Below are 26,353 nucleotides of genomic sequence, written 5' to 3' on the forward strand. Positions count from 1 at the left end.
AAGCTTAAAAATAGCCTATGTCGTGTAAGCTAAAGCAATGTACAGAACTGAGTCTTATAAGAAATTAACGGATTATTAATATTTAACAATTTCCAGCTGCATGATTTGCGACTGCTAGACAGCTTGAATACATGTGTGGAATGCCTTCTTCGTTAGGGAATTCCCACATGTATTCAGCCTGTCTACAAGTCGCAAATCATTGAAATGAGATGACGAAAACTAAATCTCCGAGCACGCCAAAATACTCGGGGGACACCCGAGCAACGAATATACTCACTCATCACTAATAGGGACATATTGCGATATTACAGATGAGGAGGATATGTAGGGCGGTGTAACACTGTGGAGAGAATGGGTATTGTGGTAGACAGGGGAGGAGGCAATGTAGGGCGGTGCAGCACAGTGGAGAGGACAGGTATTGTGGTAGACAGGAGGAGGTGATGTAGGGCTGTGCAGCACTGTGGAGAAGATGGGTATTGTGGTAGACAGGAGGAGGTGATGTAGGGCGGTGCAGCACTGTGGAGAGGATGGGTATTGTGGTAGACAGGAGGAGGTGATGTAGGGCGGTGCAGCACTTTGAAGAGGACGGTTATTATGGTAGACAGGAAGTGGTCATGTAGGGCGATGCAGCACTGTGGACAGGACGGTTATTGTAGACAAGAGGAGGTGATGTAGGGCGATGCAGCACTGTGGAGAGGACAGGTAGGGTGGTAGACAGGGGAGGAGGTGATGTAGGGCGGTGCAGCACAATGGAGAGGACAGGTATTGTGGTAGACAGGAGGAGGTGATGTAGGGCGATGCAGCACTGTGTAGAGGATGGGTATTGTGGTAGACAGGGGAGGAGGTAATGTAGGGCGGTGCAGCACTGTGGAGAGGGCAGTTATTGTGGTAGACGGGAGGAGGTGATGTAGAGCGGTGCAGCACAGTGGAGAGGACAGGTAGGATGGTAGACAGGTGGAAGTGATGTAGGGCAGTGCAGCACTGTGGAGAGGACGGGTATTGTGGAAGACAGGAGGAGGTGATGTAGGGCGGTGCAGCACTGTGGAGAGGACGGGTATTGTGGAAGACAGGAGGAGGTAATGTAGGGCGGTGCAGCACTGTGGAGAGGACGGGTATTGTGGAAGACAGGAGGAGGAGGTGATGTAGGGCGGTGCAGCACTGTGTAGAGGATGGGTATTGTGGTAGACAGGGGAGGAGGTAATGTAGGGCGGTGCAGCACTGTGGAGAGGGCGGTTATTGTGGTAGACAGGGGAGGAGGTGATGTAGAGCGGTGCAGCACAGTGGAGAGGACAGGTAGGGTGGTAGACAGGTGGAAGTGATGTAGGGCAGTGCAGCACTGTGGAGGGGACGGGTATTGTGGAAGACAGGAGGAGGTAATGTAGGGCGGTGCAGCACTGTGGAGAGGGTGGTTATTGTGGTAGACAGGGGAGGAGGTGATGTAGAGCGGTGCAGCACTGTGGAGAGGACGGGTATTGTGGAAGACAGGAGGAGGTGATGTAGGGCGGTGCAGCACTGTGGAGAGGACGGGTATTGTGGAAGACAGGAGGAGATGATGTAGGGCAGTGCAGCACAGTGGAGAGGATGGGTATTTTGTAGACAGACATGAATGTAATCACCATTATCTGTCATTATAGGAGTGATTAGATCCTGTTTTCTCTGTTTTGCTCCTGTCACTACCTAGTAAACAGAAGGCATGCCGTACTTATTCCCCGTAGAGTCTGACAATTTCTCTTGTGAATTATTACATTGGGAATCTCCTCTGTGCACTGGAGTCACCCTTTAAGGTTCACCTGCCGGCGGCGTCTTATTGACGAGCACAGATGGTGACGGCGAGCTCAGCCCTGTGCACACATCCATCCATGCGCCGCTGCTGACACTTTGACGGCCTCACCATATTTGCTTTAGTTACTGATGTTTTGTACCGTAGTGTTGCTGGTGCTTGTCCCCAAGGTGTCCCCTGTGTGCTCCGGGGAGGAAATCCTGCACAGCTCAGGGAGGCTCATCATCCAGCTCAGGATTACTGATGTGCGGGATTATACTGCCATCATAGAATCATAAAATCGTAGAGTTGGAAGGGACCTCCTGGGACATCTGGTCCAACCCCCTGCTCAAAGCAGGATTCACTAAATCATCCCAGTCAGATGTCTGTCCAGCCTCTGTTTGAAGACTTCCATTGAAGGAGAACTCACCGCTTCTCGTGGCAGCCTGTTCCACTCATTGATCACTCTAACTGTCAAGAAGTTTTTTCTTATATGTAATCTGTGTCTCCTCCCATTCAGTTTCATCCCATTGCTTCTAGTCTTTCCTTGTGCAAATGAGAATAAAGATGATCCTTCTACAATGTGACAGCCCTTTAGATATTTGTAGACAGCTATTAAGTCTTCTCTTCTGCAAGCTAAACATTCCCAAATCCTGTAACCTTTCCTCATAAGACAGGATTTGCTGACCGGTCACCATTCTGGTCGCTCCTTTCTGAACTTGCTCCAGTTTGTTGATGTCTTTTTTAAAATGTGGCACCCAAAACTGGACACAATATTCCAGATGAGGTCTGACCAAAGAGGAGTAGAGGGCAATAATGACTTCACGTGATCTAGACTGTATGCTTCTTTTAATACATCCTAGAATTGCATTTGCCTTTTTTGCTGCTGCATCACACTGTTGACTTATGTTCAGTCTGTGATCTATTAGTATACCCAAGTCTTTTTCACATGTGCTGTTGCTTAGCCCTATTCCTCCCATTCTGTATATGCTTATTCATTTTTATTGCCCAGATGTAGTACTTTGCATTTTTCCCTGTTAAAAACCATTCTGTTAGTTGCTGCCCACTTCTCCAGTTTATTTATATCTTTTTGAATCCTCTCTCTCTTCTCTAGTATTAGCTATCCCTCCTACCTTTGTGTCATCAGCAAATTTAATCAGTTTACCCTCAATTCCTTCATTTAAATCGTTGATAAAGATGTTGAACAATACAGGGCCCAGGACAGAGCCCTGTGGTACCCCACTTGAGACATTCTTCCAGCTGGACGTACAGCCATTTACGACCACTCTTTGGGTCCGATCACTAAGCCAGTTATGAAGCCACCTAACAGTTGCCTTGTCCATTCCATGCTTAGTCATTTTTTCAATAAGGATTGTGTGAGATACTTTGTCAAATGCTTTGCTGAAGTCAAGATATACTATATCTACAGCATTTTCCTGATCCACCCAATCAGTGATTCTGTCATAGAAGGAAATTAAGTTAGTCTGACATGACTTATTAGTTACAAACCCATGCTGACTCTGTTTAATCACTTCATTCTTATCCAGGTACTGACATACATGTTTAATAATTTGTTCAAAGATCTTTCCTGGTATAGAAGTCAGACTCACCGTCCTATAGTTGCCTGGGTCCACCTTCTTCCCCTTTTTAAGATAGGAACAACATTTGCTCTTCTCCAGTCTTCTGGGACTTCTCCTGTTCTCCAAGAATTTTCAAAGATTATGGAGAGGGGTTCAGAAATTTCTTCAGCTATCTCCTTCGGGACTCTGGGGTGTAATTCATCTGGACCTGGAGACTTGAATTCATTTAGGCTAGCTAAGTGTTTCCTCACTATATTTCTGTTCATAGATATCCTGGATTCTTCTATTCCCTTAATAGGACAGTGAAGAACAGTTGATGCTACATTTCCTTTCTGAGATAAAACAGATGCAAAAGTACTGAGGGAGCAGGGCTCTCTGAATGCTTTCTCTTTGGTTCTCTGTTTTTGTAAGATTTTTAAAGATCTCCAGAATAATATTGCAATGATAGTGAAGGAGTCAGGAGTCCTGCTGAAAACCATCGGCGATTCATTTTGCTGACCCCATTGACCATTATCATTTCCAGCATGGTCACTGGGAAGGAAGAGTTTATTACACCAGTGGGAACATTCCTAAATAAAACCAGCCCTTTACACCAGCTCCTCCGTTCTGTGAGTCACCTCCATCAACCAAACAAACACTTCTCCGTCCCCATAGGATCCACCTTACATGTCTGCACTGCTGCCGAGCTGATGAGATCCTGTAATGATTTGGTTTTTTTCCTATCTAAAATAGTAGACCAGCCGGGTAATATTCATTATAGACTATAGGTTAAAAGTTTACAGATCCCTGTCCACAGCTCAATATGTATTAACTCTTATCTTATACACCTATATTACATCCTGTATTATACCCCAGAGCTGCACTCACTATTCTGCTGGTGCAGTCACTGTGTACATACATTACATTACTGATCCTGAGTTACATCATGTATTATACTCCAGAGCTGCACTCACTATTCTGCTGGTGCAGTCACTGTGTACATACATTACATTACTGATCCTGAGTTACATCCTGTATTATACCCCAGAGCTGCACTCACTATTCTGCTGGTGCAGTCACTGTGTACATACATTACATTACTGATCCTGAGTTACATCATGTATTATACTCCAGAGCTGCACTCACTATTCTGCTGGTGCAGTCACTGTGTACATACATTACATTACTGATCCTGAGTTACATCCTGTATTATACCCCAGAGCTGCACTCACTATTCTGCTGGTGCAGTCACTGTGTACATACATTACATTACTGATCCTGAGTTACATCATGTATTATACTCCAGAGCTGCACTCACTATTCTGCTGGTGCAGTCACTGTGTACATACATTACATTACTGATCCTGAGTTACATCCTGTATTATACTCCAGAGCTGCACTCACTATTCTCCTGGTGCAGTCACTGTGTACATATGTACATACATTACATTACTGATCCTGAGTTACATCCTGTATTATAACCCAGAGCTGCACTCACTATTCTGCTGGTGCAGTCACTGTGTACATACATTACTGATCTTGAGTTACATCCTGTATTATACTCCAGAGCTGCACTCATTATTCTCCTGGTGCAGTCACTGTGTACATACATTACATTACTGATCCTGAGTTACATCCTGTATTATACCCCAGAGCTGCACTCACTATTCTGTTGGTGCAGTCACTGTGTACATACATTACATTACTGATCCTGAGTTACATCCTGTATTATACTCCAGAGCTGCACTCACTATTCTGTTGGTGCAGTCATTGTGTACATACATTACATTACTGATCCTGAGTTACATCCTGTATTATACCCCAGAGCTGCACTCACTATTCTGCTGGTGCAGTCACTGTGTACATACATTACATTACTGATCCTGAGTTACATCCTGTATTATACCCCAGAGCTGCACTCACTATTCTGCTGGTGCAGTCACTGTGTACATACATTACCTTACTGATCCTGAGTTACTTCAGGGTTGGGGTCTCTGTTATTTTTTAGTCGCTCTATCGACTTATAGTGAGGTACATTGATTCAGGTGTCTGTGTTGCCTCCTGGAGGCAGAGTATGCAGGTCCCTTGGTCATTCTGCTCCATTGTCTTATAGAGTCGGTCATGTTGGCGTTTGCTACATCTGTTTCTGTCTATCAGAAAATTCCAGCCTGGTGATCTGTGATATCCATGTAGACCATTGGAGGAAAGAGGCACAATCGCTCTGCGCCTCTTACTATGATCCGCCTGGTACGGTGCTCGGCTATGGCACATAATAAACATCTCCACAGTTTGAGGATCCTCTGCCATTCCTCCTTGCAGATCCTCTCCAGTTCCGTCAGGTTGGATGGTGAACGTTGGTGGACAGCCATTCTCAGGCCTCTCCAGAGATGCTCAAATGGGTTTAGGTCAGTGCTCTGGCTGGGCCAGTCAAGAATGGTCACAGAGTTGTTCTGAAGCCACTCCTTTGTTATTTTAGCTGTGTGCTTAGGGTCATTGTCTTGTTGGAAGGTGAACCTTCGGCCAAGTCTGAGGTCCAGAGCACTCTGGAAGAGGTTTCCATCCAGGATATCTCAGTACATGGACACATTCATGTTTCCTTCAATTGCAACAAGTCGTCCTGTCCCTGAAGCTGAAAAACACCCCATAGCATGATGCTGCCACCACCATGTTTCACTGTTGGGATTGTGTTGGGCAGGTGATGAGCAGTGCCTGGTTTTCTCCACACATACCGCTTGGAATTATCATCAAAAAGTTCTATCTTCGTCTCATCAGACCAGAGAATCTTATTTCTCATAGTCTTCATGTGGTTTTATTGCAAACTCTATGTGGGCTTTCATATGTCTTGCACTGAGGAGAGGCTTCCGTTGGGCCACTCTGCCATAAAGGCCCGACTGGTGGAGGGCTGCAGTGGTAGTTGACTTTGTGGAACTTTCTCCCATCTCCCTACTGCATCTGTGGAGCTCAGCCATAGTGATCTTGGGGTTCTTCTTTACCTCTCTCACCAAGGCTCTTCTCCCACGATTGCTCAGTTTGGCTGGACAGCCAGGTCTAGGAAGACTTCTGGTGGTCCCAAACTTCTTCCATTTAGGGATTATGGAGGCCACTGTGCTCTTAGGAACCTTGAGTACTGCAGAAATTCTTTTGTAACCTTGGCCAGAGCTGTGCCTTGCCACAATTCTGTCTCTGAGCTCCTTGGCCAGTTCCTTTGACCTCATGATTCTCATTTGTTCTGACATGCACTGTGAGGTCTTATATAGACAGGTGTGCGCCTTTACAAATCAAGTCCTATCAGATTAACTAAACACAGCTGGACTCCAATGAAGGAGTAGAACCATCTCAAGGAGGATCACAAGGAAATGAACAGCATATGACTTAAATTATTATTATTATTTATTTATTTATATAACACCATTGATTCTATGGTGCTGTACATGAGAAGGGGTTACATACAAATTATAGATATCACTTATAATAGACAAACTAACAATCACAGACTGATACAGGGGGGGAGATGACCCAGCCTTTGCGGGTGTCACGGTCCTGTCAGCGCCGGCGTGCAGCCACCGCTGAGCAGGGACTCACCCACACTGCAGGGGGGCCCAGTGTCAGATATGGCCGGGAAGCTCAGGCAAACAGGACCTGGAGACGCTGAAGTTAGCAAGTAGCGAAGGACCTACGGTCATGTGACTGCAAGGGGCGGGGCTTAGCGTCCTGCTGCCAGAGATCAGCAGGACACAGCAACAGGAATGCTCAGGTCAGACAAACGGGGTCATACACAGAGATAGCAGTAAAGTACCAGGAATGAGACAGAACGGATAGTCGGGGCCAGGCAGCGGTCAAAGCCAAACAGACATAGAATGTACCAAGCTGAATCCAACAAGCAGTATCCAGAGAACAGACCGAGTCGAAACCGAAGTATCAGGCAAACAAGAACACAGCACAAACACACTCAGGGGTCAACACAACTCTGCCAAGGGCGAAAGTATAACTGATGGGGATTGGAGCTTCCTGAGGCTATAAAAAGCTTTCCCAGAACCAAGGAGAGGCCACAATAATAAGCCCCAGGTGTGCAGGTAAGAGCCTGCACTGAGATCATAACATTTAATCCCAGAAGTGCAGGTCCACCAGCACTGGTTCCAGACATTAACCCCAAGCGTGTGGGTCCAACCCGCACTGGAATCATGACAGTGGGCTTACATTCTACAGGATGGTGGGGAAGGAGACAGTAGGTCGGGGGGGTTGCAGCAGCTCCGGTGTTGGTGAGGCGGTAGCTTTGGTAGTGGTGAGGAGGCAGCGGGGATCATTTGCAAGCTGTGAGCTTTCCTGAAGGGATGGGTTTTCAGGTTCCGTCTGAAGGATCAGAATGTGGTTGATAGTCGAACGTGTTGGGGCAAAGAATTCCAGAGGATGGGGGCTATTCGGGAGAAGTCTTGGAGGCGATTAGGTGAGGAGCGAATTAGCGTGGAGGAGAGAAGGAGGTCATTGGAGGACCGAAGATTATGTGAGGGAAGATATTGGGAGATTAGTTCAGAGATATATGGAGGAGACAGGGTATAGATGGCTTTGTAGGTTAGTGTTATTAATTTGAACTGGATATCTTGAGGAATGGGAGCCAATGAAGAGTTTTGCAGAGGGGAGAAGAGGAGGAGTAGTGAGGATAGAGATGAATTAGTCGGGCAGCAGAGTTAAGGATGGACTGGAGAAGTGCGAGGGTGTTAGCAGGGAGACCACAGAAAAGGATGTTGCAGTAGTTGAGGCGGGAGATGAGGGCATGCACAAGCATTTTAGCAGATTGAGGGTTGAGGAAAGGACGGATTCTGGAGATATTTTTGAGCTGGAGGCGACAGGAGGCAGAAAGAGCTGTGGTTTGAAGGACAGGGCAGAGTCAAAGGTTACTCCGAGGCTGCGGACTTCCGGTGCGGGGGAAAGCGTGATGTCGATAATTGTGATAGATAGGTCGGGTAAGGAATATCTGTGAGATGGAGGAAGGATGAGGAGTTCAGATTTGTCCATATTGAGTTTGAAGAAGCGAGAGGAGAAGAAGGAGGATATGGCTCATAGACACTCCGGGATTCTGGAGACCAGAGAGGTGATGTCTGGACCAGAGAGGTAGATCTGAGTGTCATCAGCATAATGGCTCATACTCACTTGCAAGTATGAAAATTTGGCACAGCCGAAGGCACTGGGACCGGAGCGTACGGCTACATGTATTTCTATGCAGCCGCACGCTGCAGTCCCAGTGCTGGCGTCAGTGCCGGGTTTTCATGCATTACAGAATGCTGTAGATAAGCCCCTGATGGTGGTGCCGGCAGCTAATAGTCGAAAAATGGGGTGACAGATCCCTTTAAGAACAGCGGTTGAAGAGGCTTGTAAACTCTGTCGGGCATGTGAGTTGGCCAAATCCCCAGAACAAAGGGCTCCTACACAAACCATAGTGACATCAGCCCCCCTGGAATTATTGACCATTGACTACTTGACCATTGGGCCAGCACATCAAGGATACGATCACTGTCTAGTGATGGTAGATCATTTCACGAAGTTCATTGTTGTAATGCCCACCCGGGACCAAACAGCTGAGTCTGCTGCTCATGCCCTCTGTAAAAATTTCATCCAGGTCTACGGTTGCCCGCTGCGGATCCATTCTGATCAAGGAGCCTGTTTCCTGGGAAGAGTAATGGATGAGCTACAACAGATAAATCAGTTTGACAGGTCTCATACCACACCGTACCACCCTCATGGAAACGGGGCCTGCTTCCGATTTAACCGTACTCTGATCCAGATGTTAAGGACCTTGGAAGAGGATCGGAAGGCTCGGTGGCCCGAGTACGTGTCTGAGATCATGTGGATCTGCAATGAGTCCACCAAACCACCGGTTACACGCCCTATTCCCTGTTGTTCGGCTGAACAGGGAAAGAAGTCACGGAACTGGAGTTGGACTCAGGGGAGGACTACCTACGGACGAGGGTGTCTACCTGGGTCCGAGAACATCGTCACCGTTTGCAGACCTTACATCGTCTAGTACAAACTCGGCTCCAGAAGTTGGAGCACCCTGAGAAGGTCCCTCTGCGGGGGACAGATCTTCAGGTTGGTGATCGAGTGTTAGTGCGGGAAAAACGTCCACGGGACAAGCTGGAAAACCAGTGGGAGAGTAGGCCCTACAGAGTTAAGCGTCAGGTCAGTACAGAGATTTATCCAGAAGGAGAAGAGAATGCTCCCACTCGGGTAGTATGCCGAAGTATGCTCCAGCCATGCCTCTCAGAAGACCCCATACAGGAGGAAGAAACACCTGAGATTCCTGGTTGGTGCCTCCCATGAAAGAGGAAGATGAAGAGGAAGAAAGTCCCGAACAACAGCCTGAGGATGCACCTGTTAGTCAGGGCACTGAGACCCCAGAAAAAAATGCTACGGCAGGTACAAACACAACTTTGCCTCCACTAGGACAACCCGATGTGATCCCATTAGAAGACTCCACTATTCCTTCCAATCTACGTCGCTCTGAACACAAAATGGCTGGACAACCCCCCAATTGTTACAATCAAGATCAGTTCATTTGGCAACAATTCGCTAAGAAAGGCAACAAAAGTCCAGCATTTCACAAGATTACTCGCCCATGGAATAGCGAGTGGAAAGAGAAGGGGGGTGTAAGAAGATGAGCCAGAACATAGTCAGCAGTTCTCTATGCACTTTAGGGCCTGAACTATCGGAACTGTCACCACTGTTGCCGGGGGACAATTTATCCCAAAGGAAAGTAACTTTTTACTGGACAGTAGGGGGCATGGGGGAGATTAAAGTGACTGAGCGCGGGAACAGGTGAGATTTGGCGGGAAGGTGACATGACTACAGGGTGAAGGTTGACTCCCTTCCCCCTGCTCCGACTGCGAACATCACATACTCTAGTTCCCTGCAGATTGACTTACCATCAGAGAGCATCCTGACTGAGCTGCCCTTGAATGTTCCTGTACTAGTGATGGGCGAGTCCTAAATTACTCGGAATCGCTTGACTCTAGCGAGTCCGAGCCCGGGACTCGCTACTTGTTGCGAGTCTAGCGAGTCCAATGTTAATGAATGGGGAAGCGAGTCTTAGCGAGTAATGTGCGATTTACAAATCGCAGATGTGTCTCGGAAAGCGCTTGCATTGGCGATTTGTAAACCCCACTCGCAACAGTTTGTTGCTGCTGTGTCCGAGTCCAAACTCGCATTTGTTTGTCTTATTTAGCGCCGATGAGGCGAGGGAAGCGATTTTCTCTAGCACACACCATGCTTTGAGCAAACAGGAAATAATCCGAGTCGAGTTGTGCACACACACACAGAGCAATACAGAGCAATCATGGCCCGTGTCACTGTCAACACGCTGCAGTTGATTGATCTGGTGGAGGCTCGGCCCCTGCTTTGGCTCCCCACTGACCCTGCCTATGGGCATAACATCCAGCGGACTACAGCCTGGAGGGAGATCGCTCAAGTGATGTTCCCTGCACTGCTACGGCCACGACCTCGTCCCTTTGCAACCTCTTTTTTGGGAAATTGTGGTTTTTGTGACATTGTTGACAAATGCACAGTCACCGAGATGGAGTTAGGTGGTGCTGTAGGCGTCACTTGCTGGCGGGGTAAGTGTGTGTGCTGACACCTAGCAGTGAAGCTGCACACTAGTCCCTGCACTGTGCACTGCACTGTAAGGCTTGATCCTCCCTGCCTGCCTGCCTACAGTCTACACAGTACTCCTCTGTCCTCCTGGTAGCTCTCAGAAGAGCTGTTTGGGTTTAATATAAGGAATCTTGAAGTTTCCCTACACTAACTGACAATCCCTATGATCTGTTCAAGCATCTACCTCACCCTGCTCTATCTCAGATCTCTCAGGAATGTAGAGGAAATGGCGGTGGAAAAGGCTTATATACAGCCTCGCCTCTCATACATGACATAGGCATCACGATGGACAGAAGCCAATCATAGTCCTGCCACAACCAACATTACTGAATATGATTGGCTAACATGCTTGTCCATCTAAAAAAGTTTTCTGACCTAACACGCTAGGCTGTCTCGGAAGCTTTGTAGGAACATAACAGATTCTATGTTTGCGAGTCCCGAATCCAGTATACAGGACTCGGAATCGTAGACTCGCTCAGACTCGCTCACAATCGCTGTGTGTTGACATAGGCTGTCTTGGAAACTTGTAGGAACATAACAGATTCTGTATAAGCGAGTCCCGAATCCAGTATACAGGACTCGGAATCGTAGACTCGCTCAGACTCGCTGTTGACAGCGATGTGATATAGCGAGTCTAGCGAGTGAGAAAAAAAACTCTGACAAAACTAGGATTGCCATTGACTTGCATTGGACTCGTTACTGTGCGAGTAATCACTGGGAGACTCGCCGAGTAACGAGTCCAGCGAGTCCCTTACTATTCGCCGAGTAACGAGTCCTAGCGAGTAGACTCGCCCATCCCTATCCTGTACCGGTCCGGTTCTTATCACTCGCAGTGAAAGATACTTTTATTCGCTCTGATCATAGCGAGCCTGTTAGAGGTTCGCACGCTGCCGTGGCCTGCAAGCCTGCATGCTGCTGGTGTACTGCGCCATCCCAGAGGAATCAAAAAAAGAGACTGTTCCCACATACCAACGTACTCAAGCCAAGCAAGCCCGGACACATCGGCACGGTCAGGAGACAGTGCATTTCTTTCCTCCACAACAGAGCCAGAGACATTTTCCACGGAATACGATGCCGGTAGGAGGTATTCCAACCTCTCCCCAACAAGAACTTCAAGTGATGTTACCTCTTTCGTACACCCCTTCCTCAGATATTGTGTTTTTGTGCAAATTCTGATGTTGCGCTCAGTGTTCCTGTACCATTTCGTTGTTGATTTCATCTCCCTGTACTGAGTATCCTGTTTGAAGTAAACTCTGTTAACCCCTTCTCTGCCTCCTGCTCCTCACTGCATCCAACGAACTTCACTTCCTGTACCTTTACACAGACACAGGTAGAGAAGGAGCTAGAGGCTGACACAGGCAGAGGAGGAGGAGCTGAAGGCAGATACAGGCAGAGGAGGAGATAGAGGCTGACACAGGCAGAGGAGGAGGAGCTGAAGGCAGATACAGGCAGAGGAGGAGATAGAGGCTGACACAGGCAGAGGAGGAGAAACTAGAGACTGACCCATGCAAAGGAGGAGCAAGTGGCAGACACAGGCAGAGGAGGAGGAGTTAGATTCTGACATGCAGAAGAGGAGGCTGACACAGGCAGAGGAGGAGGATTTAGAGGAAGAGTAGCTAGAGATCATCACAGGCAGAGAAGGAGGAGCTAGAGGAAGACAGAGAAGGAGGAGGTAGAGGCCAACACAAGCAGAGGATAAGCTAGAGGCAGACACAGGCAGAGGAGGAGGAGCTAGAGGCAGACACAGGCAGAGGAGGAGGAGCTAGAGGCCATCACAGAAATAGGAAGAGGTGGAGGAAGGCACAAGCAGAGGAGGAATAGCTAGAGGCAAACACAGGTAGAGGAGGAGGATACAGAGTCTGACACAAGCATTCTGCTGCAAGTTCTGCTGTAATGGCAGTTACATGTCTCCATAGAGCTTTATGAGCACCAACTGTCGTCTCTTTTGTCTGTGATAGGAAAGTCTGTTTTCAGATTTTACACATTAATTGGAAATTTTGGCAATGAAAGGTCAGTCCAGGTGCAGAAAGAAGCAGATTTCTCTGATAAAAAATTAAGTACAAAAGTTGTTTATTTTAACCTGTCCTGTTCATTTATGAATTAAAAAATTAAAGTGACGATTACTTTTTAAATGTCAGGTTCTCTTTAAGTGATCATTATATTACAGCACTCCTCTGCCCATTCTGGATTATTATCTCTCTTTTTTTTCCTTCTAGACCCAAAGACTTTTGCCCGGGAGTTCTGCAGCGGATACCTGATTGGTGAAGTGTTGCACAAATATGAACTCCAAAATGACTTTGAAAAGTTTTCACAAAACAGGTGAGTCCTAAATCTGTAACACCTTCCGACACCCCTCCTGCTCCCGGTCACAGTGTAGATGATTATAGCTCATCCTGAGTCTGTCATTCGCTTCATCTGTTGTTCATATATAATTTTCCTTTCATTCATCCATCTTTTAATTTCCTATAACAGTGATTTTAAAGAGTATATGCCCCCTATATTCAGGATCTTCCCCTTTTATTCTCAGTGTGAAGAGTTGATAAAGAGCGTCTTTCCCTCTGGAGGACCCATCCTATCTTGTATTACACACGCAACCATTGATATGAATGGAAACTGTGTAATACCTCATTTCCCCTGTGGAGGAGCTGCAGGGAAACAAAACACTTCCAAGTTTCTCCACAGGAGGGGGGGAATCATGTGATCAGCTGATTGTCAAAAGACTACAAGAAGAGACCCTAAAATCAGAAAAGAATTGCGGAAAGTTTATTACAAAATAGCGGAACCTGTTTATAGTTTTATTTGCTAAACTTAGAGTACCCCTTTAATTTTTTTTTTCCATTTACGATCTATGTCTTTTTTTTTTCTATTTTTTGTATAATATCAGTTTTACTCTTTCTCATCTATTCACTGTGCAGTACATCTACAGTACATGCACTTCGGGGGTCCATTTCTGCAGGGTTTCACCATGTGCAGCGTATTATCACTGATGTTATCCCGTTTTGACTTGTGAAAAGTTAGAACATTACAGGCACCTTAAAGGAGTTGTCCATATTGATTACCTATCCTCAGGTTTTCATATCGGTGGCGGTCTGACGCTCAGCACCCCTGCCGATCAGCTGCCAAACTCCATACACTGCGTAGTGGTCATTCTCAGTACTGTGGCTAAGGTCACATTCACTGCAGTAGGAGCTGAACTGCAGTACCAAGAACAACCACTACAGCTGTGCTGTTCTGCCTGATCGGTGGGGGTCTCAGGGGCTGGACCACCATCAGTCTGATACTGATGGCTTATCCTATGGGTAGTTCTTCAATGTGAAAGTATTTTTGCAGAACGGCCAACTCCAAACTGAACAATTTCACCCGGGTGGAGCCCATCTTACAGCTTCTGAGCATCCCGTTCGACCAAAATGTGGCCCAGAATATCATGTCCGAGCAGCACGGAGCCGCCACTAGGCTCCTCTACCAGCTATACATCGCCCTGCAAAAGAAAAAGAAAGCGGGGCTGACCTGCGTGGCCCTGGAGACGTTGAGAGCCGCTGCCCCAGCAAAGCTGCAGAGCATAGGAACGGAAATGTATAAGGAGGTGAGCGCCACAATCTTCTCCATGCAGGTGGGGGACCATATACTTTATTCGGGGGGTGCTAAGGTTTGGGTTTTTTTCCCTGGAATTTCTAGAGATTGAAGACCTTGGTCCCTCGTCAGTCTGACTTAAGTCTTCAGCAAGTGACCAAACAGTTCGAATTAAGAGCCAAAGAGATGGAGGAAAGACTTGCCCGACTTCAGAATGACGAGATGAAGAAAATCCAGAAGATACAAGAAGAATTAAGAATTCAAGACATCGAAAAGGTGGCTGTCAAGGGGGGACTCTGTGTCTCCCACTCACTCAACTCCTCACTTATCACAACTGGCTGACAAAGAGCTAAGCGCACCCCACAGGCTGACCACCATTCCACACTGGTCACATGCAGGTCACAACCTGAGAGATCTGGGGTTAGAAAATCACTGTGTTGTGAATCCCAGATCTTCCATTTAGCCAGTGTGTTTGTGTTTCATATTAAATGGATTTAGTTTCCTTTGGTGCTGAAGAGGTAATGACCCTCACTATGCTGGTTAGAAAATTGCAGCTCCATCTCACAGCTGTTCCTGACCTGGTCATTTCCTCTCCCAGTAAAATCTGGTCAGACCTTCTCTTCCTTGCCAGTGATAGCTTTGCTTCCTAGCTCCTTGGAGACGCTGTGCTGAATTGGAGGTCGTTGTTGCTACTGGAGATTGTTACGTGCTGTTTTTGGGTGTATGCTTTCCTCATTGTCCTTTTCCCATTGGTTCATACAGTAGCATTTCTGTCCCGTGCCTCGTGGGGGAGGGGGGGGGCAAGACAGCTTAGGGAATAACAGGAGAACAGTAAGGCTGGTGGCCCAAACCTCACGTTTAGAGGTACTTTTGGGAGCAGGGATAGTTAGGGTCCCAGTCCTAGGGACGATTTAGGGCCCTTTTCCCTAATCACGAACAGTCACAGCACACTTTTCGCTGCCACCACCCGTCGTTTTATTAGGACAATAGGACACCTGCACTAAGTAATACACCAGCAAACACGCCACCAAGCTTTCCCAAGCACCTGATAGATACTTAACTTGCACTCAAGCATCCACACGATCACACAACCAGACTATACTTTCCCTCTTCAAGGTTGTGGGTACATTTAGAGCAGCAAGGAACAAACATTAAATTTTAGATAAAATATACAAAAACAAGTACAGTGCTCACAAAAGAGATTAAATAAGACATAAAAACAGGCAAAAACAGTACCCGGTAAAAAGGGGTAAAAAAAGAAACTTCTTATGATTAGATCGGTGAGCGCTTATTTGCAAAGAAAATGCCGCCAAAAGTTTGGCCAGAACTGCAATACACGTTGCTTCTCCGAGATTTTCTGGATGAGATATAAAGGGTCTCATCCACATGTCTCCTCCTAGTCAGTGGAGAGGAGGATGACTTACTGTATGCACAGAAAGATGGGTGCAAGGAAAAAAATCCAATTTATGTAATATTTTCCCACATTTCCAAGCATACTGTCACCATCCTAAACACCCCAAAAATGACTATGATTTATCCCTATTGCAGATTGATATCACATTTCTGGGGTTACCCAGAATCCTGGGACCCACAGAAATGATCATGTCTCTTATCATATGGATGGTGTTGATATCAGATTACTATCGATATGGCAGGAAAATATTGAATTTCCATTGCTATGTGATGTCCCTGGTATGGACCGGAGACGTCCGGTCTGCCTAAGGGAAATTGTCGGCACCTTTGATGTAACTAATGAGAAAGTACACAGTAAAAGTTTGTTGTTCCTGAAGCTGTCATCCACTTGCTAACCTTCACCCAGCAGATGCTGCCAGGTGTCCAGTGATAATGGATATATTAATCTAATCCATGACCGTTGGTAAAAAGTAGCAGCGAGGATTAAGAAACTCACCAGGCCCATTCATTCCTAGTCCCTCATAAACCAGATTCCAAGCTGACAACGACCGCGGCATGTCACAGGGATGTTCATCAGAAGTTGACAAAACCACCGCCGCCACCTCTCTGACCTCACTTCCTGCTCTGCAGCTATTGCTTGAGCCTGCACCTTACAAACTTCCCGTGCCGCCAGCCCACCCAGCGCATCTAAACCATTGATACTGAGCAAATTCTGGTCCATCAGTTGGACTTTAGGCTTGTCACTAAGTAGTCGGATATGACATATCGGTTTTATTAGTGGGGTCTGACCTTCGCTCCTAAGAAAAAAGTGACGTTGGTCCATTTGGCTTTTTTTCCTGGCACAGCCTGGCTCCGGCCCATCCGATCAAGTAAATGTGGCTGCGGTGATTCTAGCGATATGTCACAACCCTGTAGTTTATGGATCAGCTCCAAAATGTCTCATGTCATTTTGCTTTTATTTCTTGCACCCATCAGCTTCGTCGCGCAAGAAGAAGACAAAATGAAATAATGGCCAGAATCCAAGCTGCGATCGTCCAGATACCTAAGCCACCGGCAAACCGGACATTAAAGGCCATCGAGGAGCAGAAGATTCTGAGGAAGAAGAAGGAGGCCGAGGTCAGGGCAACGTGCGGTGTCCTGTGTCCAGTGCATGTGTGTGGTTCTTAAAGGGATTGTTCACTGTTGGACAACCCCTTATTTAATGGGTCCAGGCAGGGAGATGAGAAAAATAAAAATAACTGATACCCACCTCCCTGACTGTTGCCTCTCCTGCGTACTCAGCTGGTCTGCTGGGATCAAACGGGGTACACAGTACTGAATATCTGGGTGCTGCAGCCAATCAGAGGCCTATGATCAGCTGCAGCAAGCACACTTTGACATTTCACAATGCTCTGACAAATCACGAAAGCTGTAGCTAATCAGTGGCTGTTGATTGGATGTCTGCAGCTCTCAAGTGACGCCACCGGAGGCCGGAGAGGGGTGTTGGGGAGTTAGCGCGGAGTACAGAGGAGCAAACCTCATTTTTTGGGTCCATTAAAGGGGTTGTCCAGTAAAAATAAGCTATGACTTGATCAGTGGTGGTGCGACTGCGGGGACCCTCACCGATCAGCAGAACGAGCACTTTTATTCCCTATGGGGTGGTGAGCTCTGCACTCGGCTTTTTCCAGCAGATCCATGCAGAACGAATAGAGAAGCGGTCTGTATCCAACACCCTGCTTCATATGGTATCAGGGATACTAGTGCACTGTCAGGGATAAAAAGTCCTCCTTCTGCTGATCGGTGGGGTCCCAGCCTTCGGACCCCCACCTGTCGGTAAGTTATCATCTATCCTGTAGTATCATTCATTTCTAGGCTATAAGGGAGTCCCTTATTTGTGATTGCCATTAATCTGGAGATGAGATCGGCTATAGAAGCCTCGCTCTTCCTCTGGAGGACCGGGGCCATGTAATACTTCATTTTCTCTGTGGTGGCGCTGCAGAGGAATCCAACACTTTCTACCATACAGATCGCAGCTGATCACTAGCGATCACAGTAGCAAGACACCTTGGGATCAGTTTGTTTTTACCCTTTTTAAATTACCCAAAAGAATAAACTTGTCAACAAGATGTACACTTGTTAGACCTCCTCGACCCTATTGAGCATGTGGATGTGTTTTTATGTCCAGGGACACCGGAGGTTACAACATAACATTCTGCTTTATTCTAGGAGGTTTATAATGAATTAACAACATTTGAGAAGTCAGCGAAAAAGGACGGCCTGACCAGCAGCGTCACCCTGAACGGGAGGTAAGACCTCGGCCCCAATTCTGGTTTTGGTGTTTTTGATTTGCTCCAAATTCTTCTTTTCATTGGGGCCTTTTTTAAGTCTATTTTAAGCATTTACATGTTTTTCTTCACATTCATTTTCGTGGTCAGGGTTTCAGTTTTTTTCCCAAATATTTTCATCTGATTCATCAATTGTGACTTTTCAAGAAAAAAAAGTGATATTTTTTTTACAGAAATGTACTCCATTCCACCCCATAATGCCCTCAACAAATTTTTTTTATATTTTTTTTTTTTTGCTATAGCATAAATCAAATTATCTGCGACATGCAACTTTTTTTTTTCACGGAAAGGTGAAAGACAAAAATAAAGAAAGTTTTTGATTTAGCACAAAATTCACAAACTATTTTGGAAAATTTAGCTAAAAAAACCCGAAAGACGAAAAAGAAAGGTGACCTAAAAAAAAAAAGCCAAAAACTCAAATGATGAACATGGCAAAAAACAGTGCCTATCCTGTCTACAGGTTGTGTCCGGTATTTCAGCTCAACTCCATGGAAGTGAAAGGTGCAGAGCTGCCGTACCACACACAAGCTGAGCCACAGTGACTGGCCCTACTTTCATCATGAGTCGGGATGTGATTGATCCCACCGATCACGGTACTGACAGGACGCAATGCTATGGTCTTTCAGGGGCCCAACCTTACAGAGACTCAGGTCCACAGCGAGCATTGGTGCGGCCGTGGTAAAACTGGACTGTTCCGAAGACTATGTAAAGAAAATTCAGAAGAGGGTAGAGGAGGACGCCGTGTCCCGTGAGCAGAGGGAGAAGCGACGGCGCAGAATCCTGATGGAGCAGCTTGTCGCTCACGGAGCACAGGAGGTAACGCATTTATGTGTTCTGCGTCTTCACACAATGGTTTTTTATGGACATGATAGGTTTGGCCCACTACAGACGGCCTCTTTCATGTGGTAGCTGCAGGCAATTGCCATTAGGCCGGTTTTGCAAATTTGCATTTCACGATGCGCAGGCTGTCCGTGGATCTCCTAACTTAAACTCCTTGGTCTCCGATGTGACTGTTTACAGGGCTGTTGAGTTTGGGTCAGGAGATTTCCGATTTGTCTGGGTACAGGCTGTTGAGCTTGGGTCAGATCTCCGATGTGCCTGTGTACGGTGGGCCTGTTGAGTTTGGGTCAGGAGATCTCTGATATGCCAGTGTATATGGGGCTGTTAAGTTTTGGTCAGGAAATCTACAATGTGCTTGTGTAGAGGACTGTTGAGTTTGGGTCAGTAGATCTCTGATGTGCCTGTGTACAAGGCTGTTGAGTTTGGGTAAGGAGATCTCCGATGTGCCTTTGTACGGCGGGGCTGTTGAATTTGGGTCAGGATTTCTCTGATGTGCCAGTGTATACGGGGCTGTAAAGTTTGGGTCAGGAAATCTCCAATGTGCTTGTGTAGAGGGCTGAGTTTGGGTAAGGAGAGCTCTGATGTGCCTGTGTACAGCGGGACTGTTGAGTTTCGGTCATGAAATCTCCAATGTGCCAGTGAGCGGGGCTGTTGAGTTTGGGTCAGGAGATCTCCAATGTGACAGTGTACGAGACTGTTGAGTTTGGGTCAGTAGATCTCCGATTTGCCTGTGTATGGTGGGGCTGTTGAGTTTGGGTCAGGAGATCTCCGATGTACCAGTGTACATGGCTGTTGAGTTTGGATCAGGAGTAGTGATGGGCGAACACCTGAATGTTCGGATCTGGCGGGTTCGGACGAACAGTTAAAAAAAAATTGATTCAATTACCAGAACTGTACCCGAAACCGGACCCCATTCACTTGAATGAGGGGCTCAAACATCTCGTGTTTGCCACACTGCCTCTGATCAGCTTACAATCATTAATACCTGTGAGAGATCTGCGGTTGCCCTGCTGTCAGCTTGAGCCTGTAGCTGTGATTGAAGGTAAAAAGTTTACTTCCGGTGACTGGTGTCGGCTGATGGGACTACTACTCCCATAAGCCTACGCCTTCTTTGCCCGGCTCTTCCCACTTGCACTGTGGCGGTGGCAAGTTGAGTAATATTTGTGGGGTTGATGTCACCTTTATTTGTCCGGTGACACCAAGCCCACAGATCACTAATAGAGAAGCGTCTGTAAGACACCTATCCATTACTAATCCTATAGTTATATGGTAAATAAAGACACAGCCAGAAGAAAGTCCTTTATTATAAATAAAACAAAACACACTTTTACATTTTTATTTAAAAATAACAAACACAGTTTTACTCACCTAACACTCATTCCACTGAATCCCTTGTCTCCTGTAATCAAACAAAAATAAAAAACAACCATATCCCTCACCTCTCTGTCGTTCTGTCCCATGCCGTAATCCATGTCGGGGGATAAACAGTTTTCAATCTGGATGGTGCCAAGATGTGACCATCCAGGCTGTCAATCACTGAGGAATGAGCTGCTGTGAGCTCAGCGTAAGTGACTAGCGGTAACGTCATCAAGGTTACTGCCGGTCACTGAGGCTGCGTTCCCAGCCGGCAAATAAACTGTGGTGACCTCAGTGAGATCACCGCAAGCACAGTGAGAAAAAGTCTCAGTGCAGCGGTGAGTTCACAGTGAGAAGTTTCTCAGGATTCAGCGCTGCACTGTGAGACTTTTTCTCACAGTACTAGCAGTGATCTCACCGACGTTACCGCAGTTCATTGACCCAGCTGTGAACTCGATGATGTCACCGCTAGTCACTGAGGCTGAGCTCGCAACAGCTCATTTCTCAGTGGTTTTTAGCTTGCACGGGTGCATCTTGACACCATCCAGGTTGAAAACTGTTTATCCTCAACATGGATTATGTCGGGAGGTGAGGTATATGGTTTGTTTTTTTTACAGGAGACCATGGGTTCAGTGGAATTAGGCGTTAGGTGAGTGTAACTGTTTGTTATCTAATATATAAAGCTCAAGTGTGTGTATGTATGTATGTACTGTATGTCCGGGATTGGCATCCGCACCGTCGCAGCTACAGCCACAAAATTTGGCACAGTCACACGTCTGGACTCCGAGAGCGTCCTAGGCTATGTTGTGAGGTGAAATTTTAACCCCGCGCGTTCCAATTCACTAAACAATTTTGCCCCTATCTACATAAAGGGGATAAAGTGTGTGTATCAAGCCCCGCCCCTCATTATGATGTCATAATGGTTGCCATGGCGACGCTGATGTCATCATAGGTTGCAAGCCCCGCCGCTCATTATGATGTCATAATGGTTGACTGTGGGATGGAGGATGTGTGATGGGTATATGGGCACTGGACTATGGGATGGAGGATATGTATGACGGGTATATGGGCACGGGACTATGGGATGGAGGATATGTATGATGGGTATATGGGCATGGGACTATGAGATGAAGGATCTGTGATGGGTATATGGGCACTCGACTATGGGATGGCGAATATGTATGATGGGTATATGGGCATGGGACTATGGGATGGAGGATGTGTGATGGGTATATGGGCATAGCACTATGGGATGGAGGATAATTATAATTTGCTATAACGGGACTATGGGATGGAGGATAATTATAATTTGCTATAACTAACCACAGATAGTTACTATGCCCGGGCAGCACCGGGCTCTTCAGCTTGTGTGTTTTTTTATTTCAAGTAAAGGACTTTATTCTGGCTGTTTGTTTATTTACAATCTTATAGATGCCTCTCCATTACTAAGCTGTGTGCTTGATGTCACCGGACAGTGCAAAGGTGACATCAACCCTACAAATATGAACCCCACTTTCCACCATTACAGGTCAAGTGGGAAGGGCTGGGCAAAGCCTTTTCTGGGGCAGCGCTGGCTGCAATTTTTAGGCTGGGGCACCAATATCCATGGCTCCTTACAGCTTGAGAATATCCATTCCCAGCTGTCTGCTTTAGCTTGGCTGGTTTTCAAAAATGGGGAGGGACCCCACAACATTTTTATTTTATTATTTATTTATTTAAATAATTAAAAAATTGGCATGGGGAACCCTCTATTCTTGATAACCAATCTTGCTAACGCTGATAACTGAGGGTTGCAGCCCATAGCTGTCAGTTTTGCCTGGCTGGTTATCAATAATACAGTGGAACCCACGCCTTGAAGTCCGTGGTCCGTGCACGAACAGTAGGTGTTTGGTACAGACACCAAACTTTGGGTTTTCCCATCTCTAGTCAGTAGATCTCTGATGTACCTGTGCAGTGAGCTGTTGAGTTTGGGTCAGGAAATCCCCGGCCAGTGATGTATGATACCAGTCTGAGTCTCTATTGGGCTACTTTCAGATTTCAGTTATCTCGCATCAGGCGCGATGCGGCGCCGTGCCGCATCGCCGGATCTGGCATAAAATGTAAAAAACTGATGCACCGGTTCCGGTTTTTTACCGGATCCGGCATAATCTGGTGGCCGGATCCGGCAAAAAAACGGAACCGGTGCATCCATTTCGTCCGTTTTTTGCCGTATCCGGTTTTTAAAAAACGCCCAAAAGCCACCATTGGCTAGTGGTATTCACAAGAAAACCTATATATACCTTGGTATACACCCTGTTGATAGGTTGTTGTTTTGGAGCAAGATGGAAGGTATTATTGGGAACATCGCGCAGGCTTTCATTGATTTCACTTTTGAGGCCAATTCTTTGGCAGCAGTTGTCATGGCGAAGGAGCGACAAAGGCAGCGTATCATGCGTCTGCGCCGACGTCGTTTCTGGATTCACCCTATAACCGCACAGAGGATGACACTGGGAGTCTTTGCAACGTTATATCTGGCGTTGCGAGGAAATCCAGAGAAGTTTTTGCTTTATACGAGGATGAAAGTGGAAACTTTTGACTTTTTGCTGGACAGGGTTGGAGAACTGATCCGGAGACGTGACACCTACTGCCGCTTCTCCATCTCACCACCGGAGCGTTTGATGGTCACTCTCCGGTAAGCCAATTCTTATTGTTTCTCCTCCAAAGCAGACTTCAGTATACTGGAAATGTGTCTCCTCCTGTTGCAGTTATTTTGCATTAATTGTTGTTTTTGACTTTTCCCACAGATTCTTTGCAACAGACGAATCCCTTTTGTCGCTACATTACCAGTATAGGATTGGGATTTCAACATTATCAGGTATCATCAAGTACACATGCCGCGCATTGTGGGACGGTCTACATGAAGAGTTTATCCCACAGCCCACAACAGAGAGGTGGCTCGAAATAGCTGACCAATTTTACAGCATCTGTCCGTTTCCGAATTGCCTGGGTGCAGTTGATGGCAAGCACATCAGGATCACTAAACCAGCTGGATCGGGATCTGAATTGTTTAATTATAAAAAATATTTCTCTATAGTCCTGATGGCGAATGCAGACGCCAAGTACAAATTCATTGCGGTGGATATTGGGGCCTATGGCCGCTCCAATGACTCACAAGTTTTTAAAGTTTCAGCAATGTGCCGTAATTTGTACGGAAACACATCCCAATTCCCACCTCCAAGACCGCTTCCTCAAACTTCGGGGCCACCATTGCCATTAGTCTGCGTAGGTGATGAAGCGTTTCAACTGTTGGAACATCTGCTGAAGCCGTACGCAAGCAGAGACTTGACACCAACAAAAAGAGTGTTCAACTATCGCCTGACACGAGCACGGAGGATGGCGGAGTGTTCTTTTGGAATTCTTACCGCTAAATGGAGAGTTCTGCTGACCGCAATTAACTGAAAATGTGGATGAGGTGGTAAAAGCATGTGTGGTCCTACACAATTTGGTTATTACTAAGGAACAGATTGCCATAGAAGACAATGATGTGGAAACCACATTGCATGATTATCGCACTGTTAATGTGGGAAGTACTCCAGCAGTGTCCAGAATGAGGGACACATTTGCCGAGTACTTTATGTCACCTGAAGGTAGAGTTGAATGGCAGGATGACACGGTTTGAGATTTTAAAACCAATTTTGTACCTTGTTTTACTTTTCAATTTTTTGGCTAAAGTTATTGTACCTTGTTACCTCACATTTTGTAAAAGTATTGTACCTTTGTAACACTATTCTAACTTCTTTAACTAACTTTCGTTTACCCAAAGTATTGTAAGTTATGAAATTCCTGACAATAAATCTCTTTAAAAGCTAAAAAGGAATCATTTATTTAAAAACTTGATACAAATTCATGTAGTGTGGGGTGTAGAAAATAATATAGGGGCTATATAGCGGTATTATGGAGGGAGGATGGGGTTGGTGATTTCGACTATATTATTGACCTCTTTGGCCCTTTAAGAAAGCAATTATTTTCTCGTTTTTTAACAATTCTGACCGGCACTACGCCGACCGCCATATTAAAATACCCCAATGATGGGTATGCCAATGTGGCACCCGCTGGTGATCCAAGGACCTTCCACAATACTGCCAACCAGCAGGCCTCGCCCCACCGCCACACGCGTACGTTTACTCATACACGTGCTTGTACACACACTCACATACTCACACACACACACACCTACTCTCACACAATCACTCACACACACACTCACCTACTCTCACACACTAACTCACACACTCACACACACACTCACCTACTCTCACACAATCATTCACACACTCACATAGTCTCACACTCATTCAGTTTTATAGATAGTTTAGATTCAACAATAAAAGAAACAAAATACATTTTATTGACTCAAAAGCAAAATTTATTTTTTATCAGCTTTTAGCTGAAAGTTTTTCTTTAATATTTTTTTAAGAAAACTTTTATTTGTAACAAAACACCTTAAAGATTTGTGTAATGTGTAGCAGAAATAGTATTGGAGGGGCTTTCAGTTTGGGCCACTTCAACAGCGGGGTTAGTGTGGGAGGATGGACTTTGTAAGGGGTCAGAGACCAAAGGACAAGGTATAGGAATGGAGAAAGGAGGTGAAGGGGTGGGTAAAGCTGATGAAGGGGTGGAGAAAACAATAGACGGGGGGGAAACTAAACTGTGGGTGAAGGACGTTTGAATTTGGGATGTGGAAGCAGACTGGATGTATTGGGCAGGAAGTGTAGGTTGGGAAGGGAGTGTAGGTTGGGCAGGAAGTGTAGGTTGGGAACGGAGTGTAGGTTGGGAAGGGAGTGGAGGCACGGATGCAGTTGGGAACTGGTACGGGGAAGCAGACTGGAAAGGGGCAGGAGGTTGGTACTGGGTAAAATGGTATGGTACAGGAGGGGTAGAAAGGACCGGGCCTGGAGCAACTACTGGGCCGGTTGTAGGGGCTACTGATGTCACCTGTGCTGAGGACACCTGGCAGGCTTGCATTACATGCAGCTGCTGTTCAGGAGTTAGGTTGTCCTGCCGCTCAATTACAGCTTTGAAAAATGAATGATGTGGCGCTTTATTTGCAACTAGATGCATCCTTTCAACACGCGTGCCTAAATCCAGCACCTCTCTACTAACAAGATTGAACCCAGCAGACATTTGCTGGGTCATGACTTTCATAGCGTGTTGAAAGGATGCATGTAGATGCAAAAACTCCGTAGCTAACTGCCTTTCCTGACCCCGGTGACGCAGCCGCCCAGAACTCAAAGGTGTTCTATGGCGGACAGCTGTGTCAGAGGTGTGAGGTAAAGGAAAGCCTACCTCGTCAATAGCAGCTTCATGTAATGAAGCCTGCACAGATGCTCCAGCAGAGGTGGATGGGGCTGAGGGATCACACACAAGGGAAGGCAGGGAGGGTGCAGAGGGGTTGGGTATGTCGTGGTCCCCGGTGACGGCCTCCTGGGGGATCGCTCCAGAAGGGTGCAATGCAGGCTCCCGTGTGCTGCTGAAGGTGCTGTTGAAAAATGTAGAAAAAAAATAGACATTAATATGATGATATTGATTAGCCCTGGCTGCCAAAAAAAAGGTTACACATTTGACCATTTTTTATTTAGTCACTTCAGGTAGGAATGTTTACCTTCTTGTCACCATAGTTGACCAGAGGAACGACAGGGCCTGGGCATATTTATAGCGGCTCCTGCGTCCTCCTGATCCGCTGGGAGCCTGCATCTCCTTGTTGAACTTCTTCTTGAAGCGATCCCGCATTGACCGCCACTGCAACTGAACTCTTTCCCCTGAAAATTGAAAACACAAAATGGTTAGGATCAAGCACAATACATCCGGAAACATTACTGGAATTTGAATACTTACGCTGTTCTTTCTGTGCC

At 46.4% G+C, this 26,353-nt stretch overlaps 1 protein-coding gene across 2 annotated transcripts in view; it reads left to right on the forward strand.

The window, feature by feature from the left end:
* The window catches only part of SPEF2 (sperm flagellar 2), a 127,444-nt gene that overhangs the window by 17,303 nt on the left and 83,788 nt on the right, over window positions 1-26,353 (forward strand). The window contains exons 2-7 of one of the 2 annotated variants that reach the window (XM_073543926.1): window positions 13,176-13,278; window positions 14,290-14,542; window positions 14,635-14,805; window positions 16,918-17,058; window positions 18,148-18,227; window positions 18,893-19,082. In XM_073543926.1, the coding sequence (XP_073400027.1) occupies window positions 13,176-13,278; window positions 14,290-14,542; window positions 14,635-14,805; window positions 16,918-17,058; window positions 18,148-18,227; window positions 18,893-19,082 (938 nt within the window). Of the gene's footprint in view, window positions 1-13,175; window positions 13,279-14,289; window positions 14,543-14,634; window positions 14,806-16,917; window positions 17,059-18,147; window positions 18,228-18,892; window positions 19,083-26,353 lie in introns of those variants that run through there. The other variant, XM_073543927.1, reaches the window with a different exon arrangement.

The sequence above is a fragment of the Dendrobates tinctorius genome, unplaced genomic scaffold (assembly GCF_039654945.1).
Source record: "Dendrobates tinctorius isolate UK_male_01 unplaced genomic scaffold, ASM3965494v1 ptg000135l, whole genome shotgun sequence".
In the NCBI taxonomy this organism is placed as follows: domain Eukaryota; kingdom Metazoa; phylum Chordata; class Amphibia; order Anura; family Dendrobatidae; genus Dendrobates; species Dendrobates tinctorius.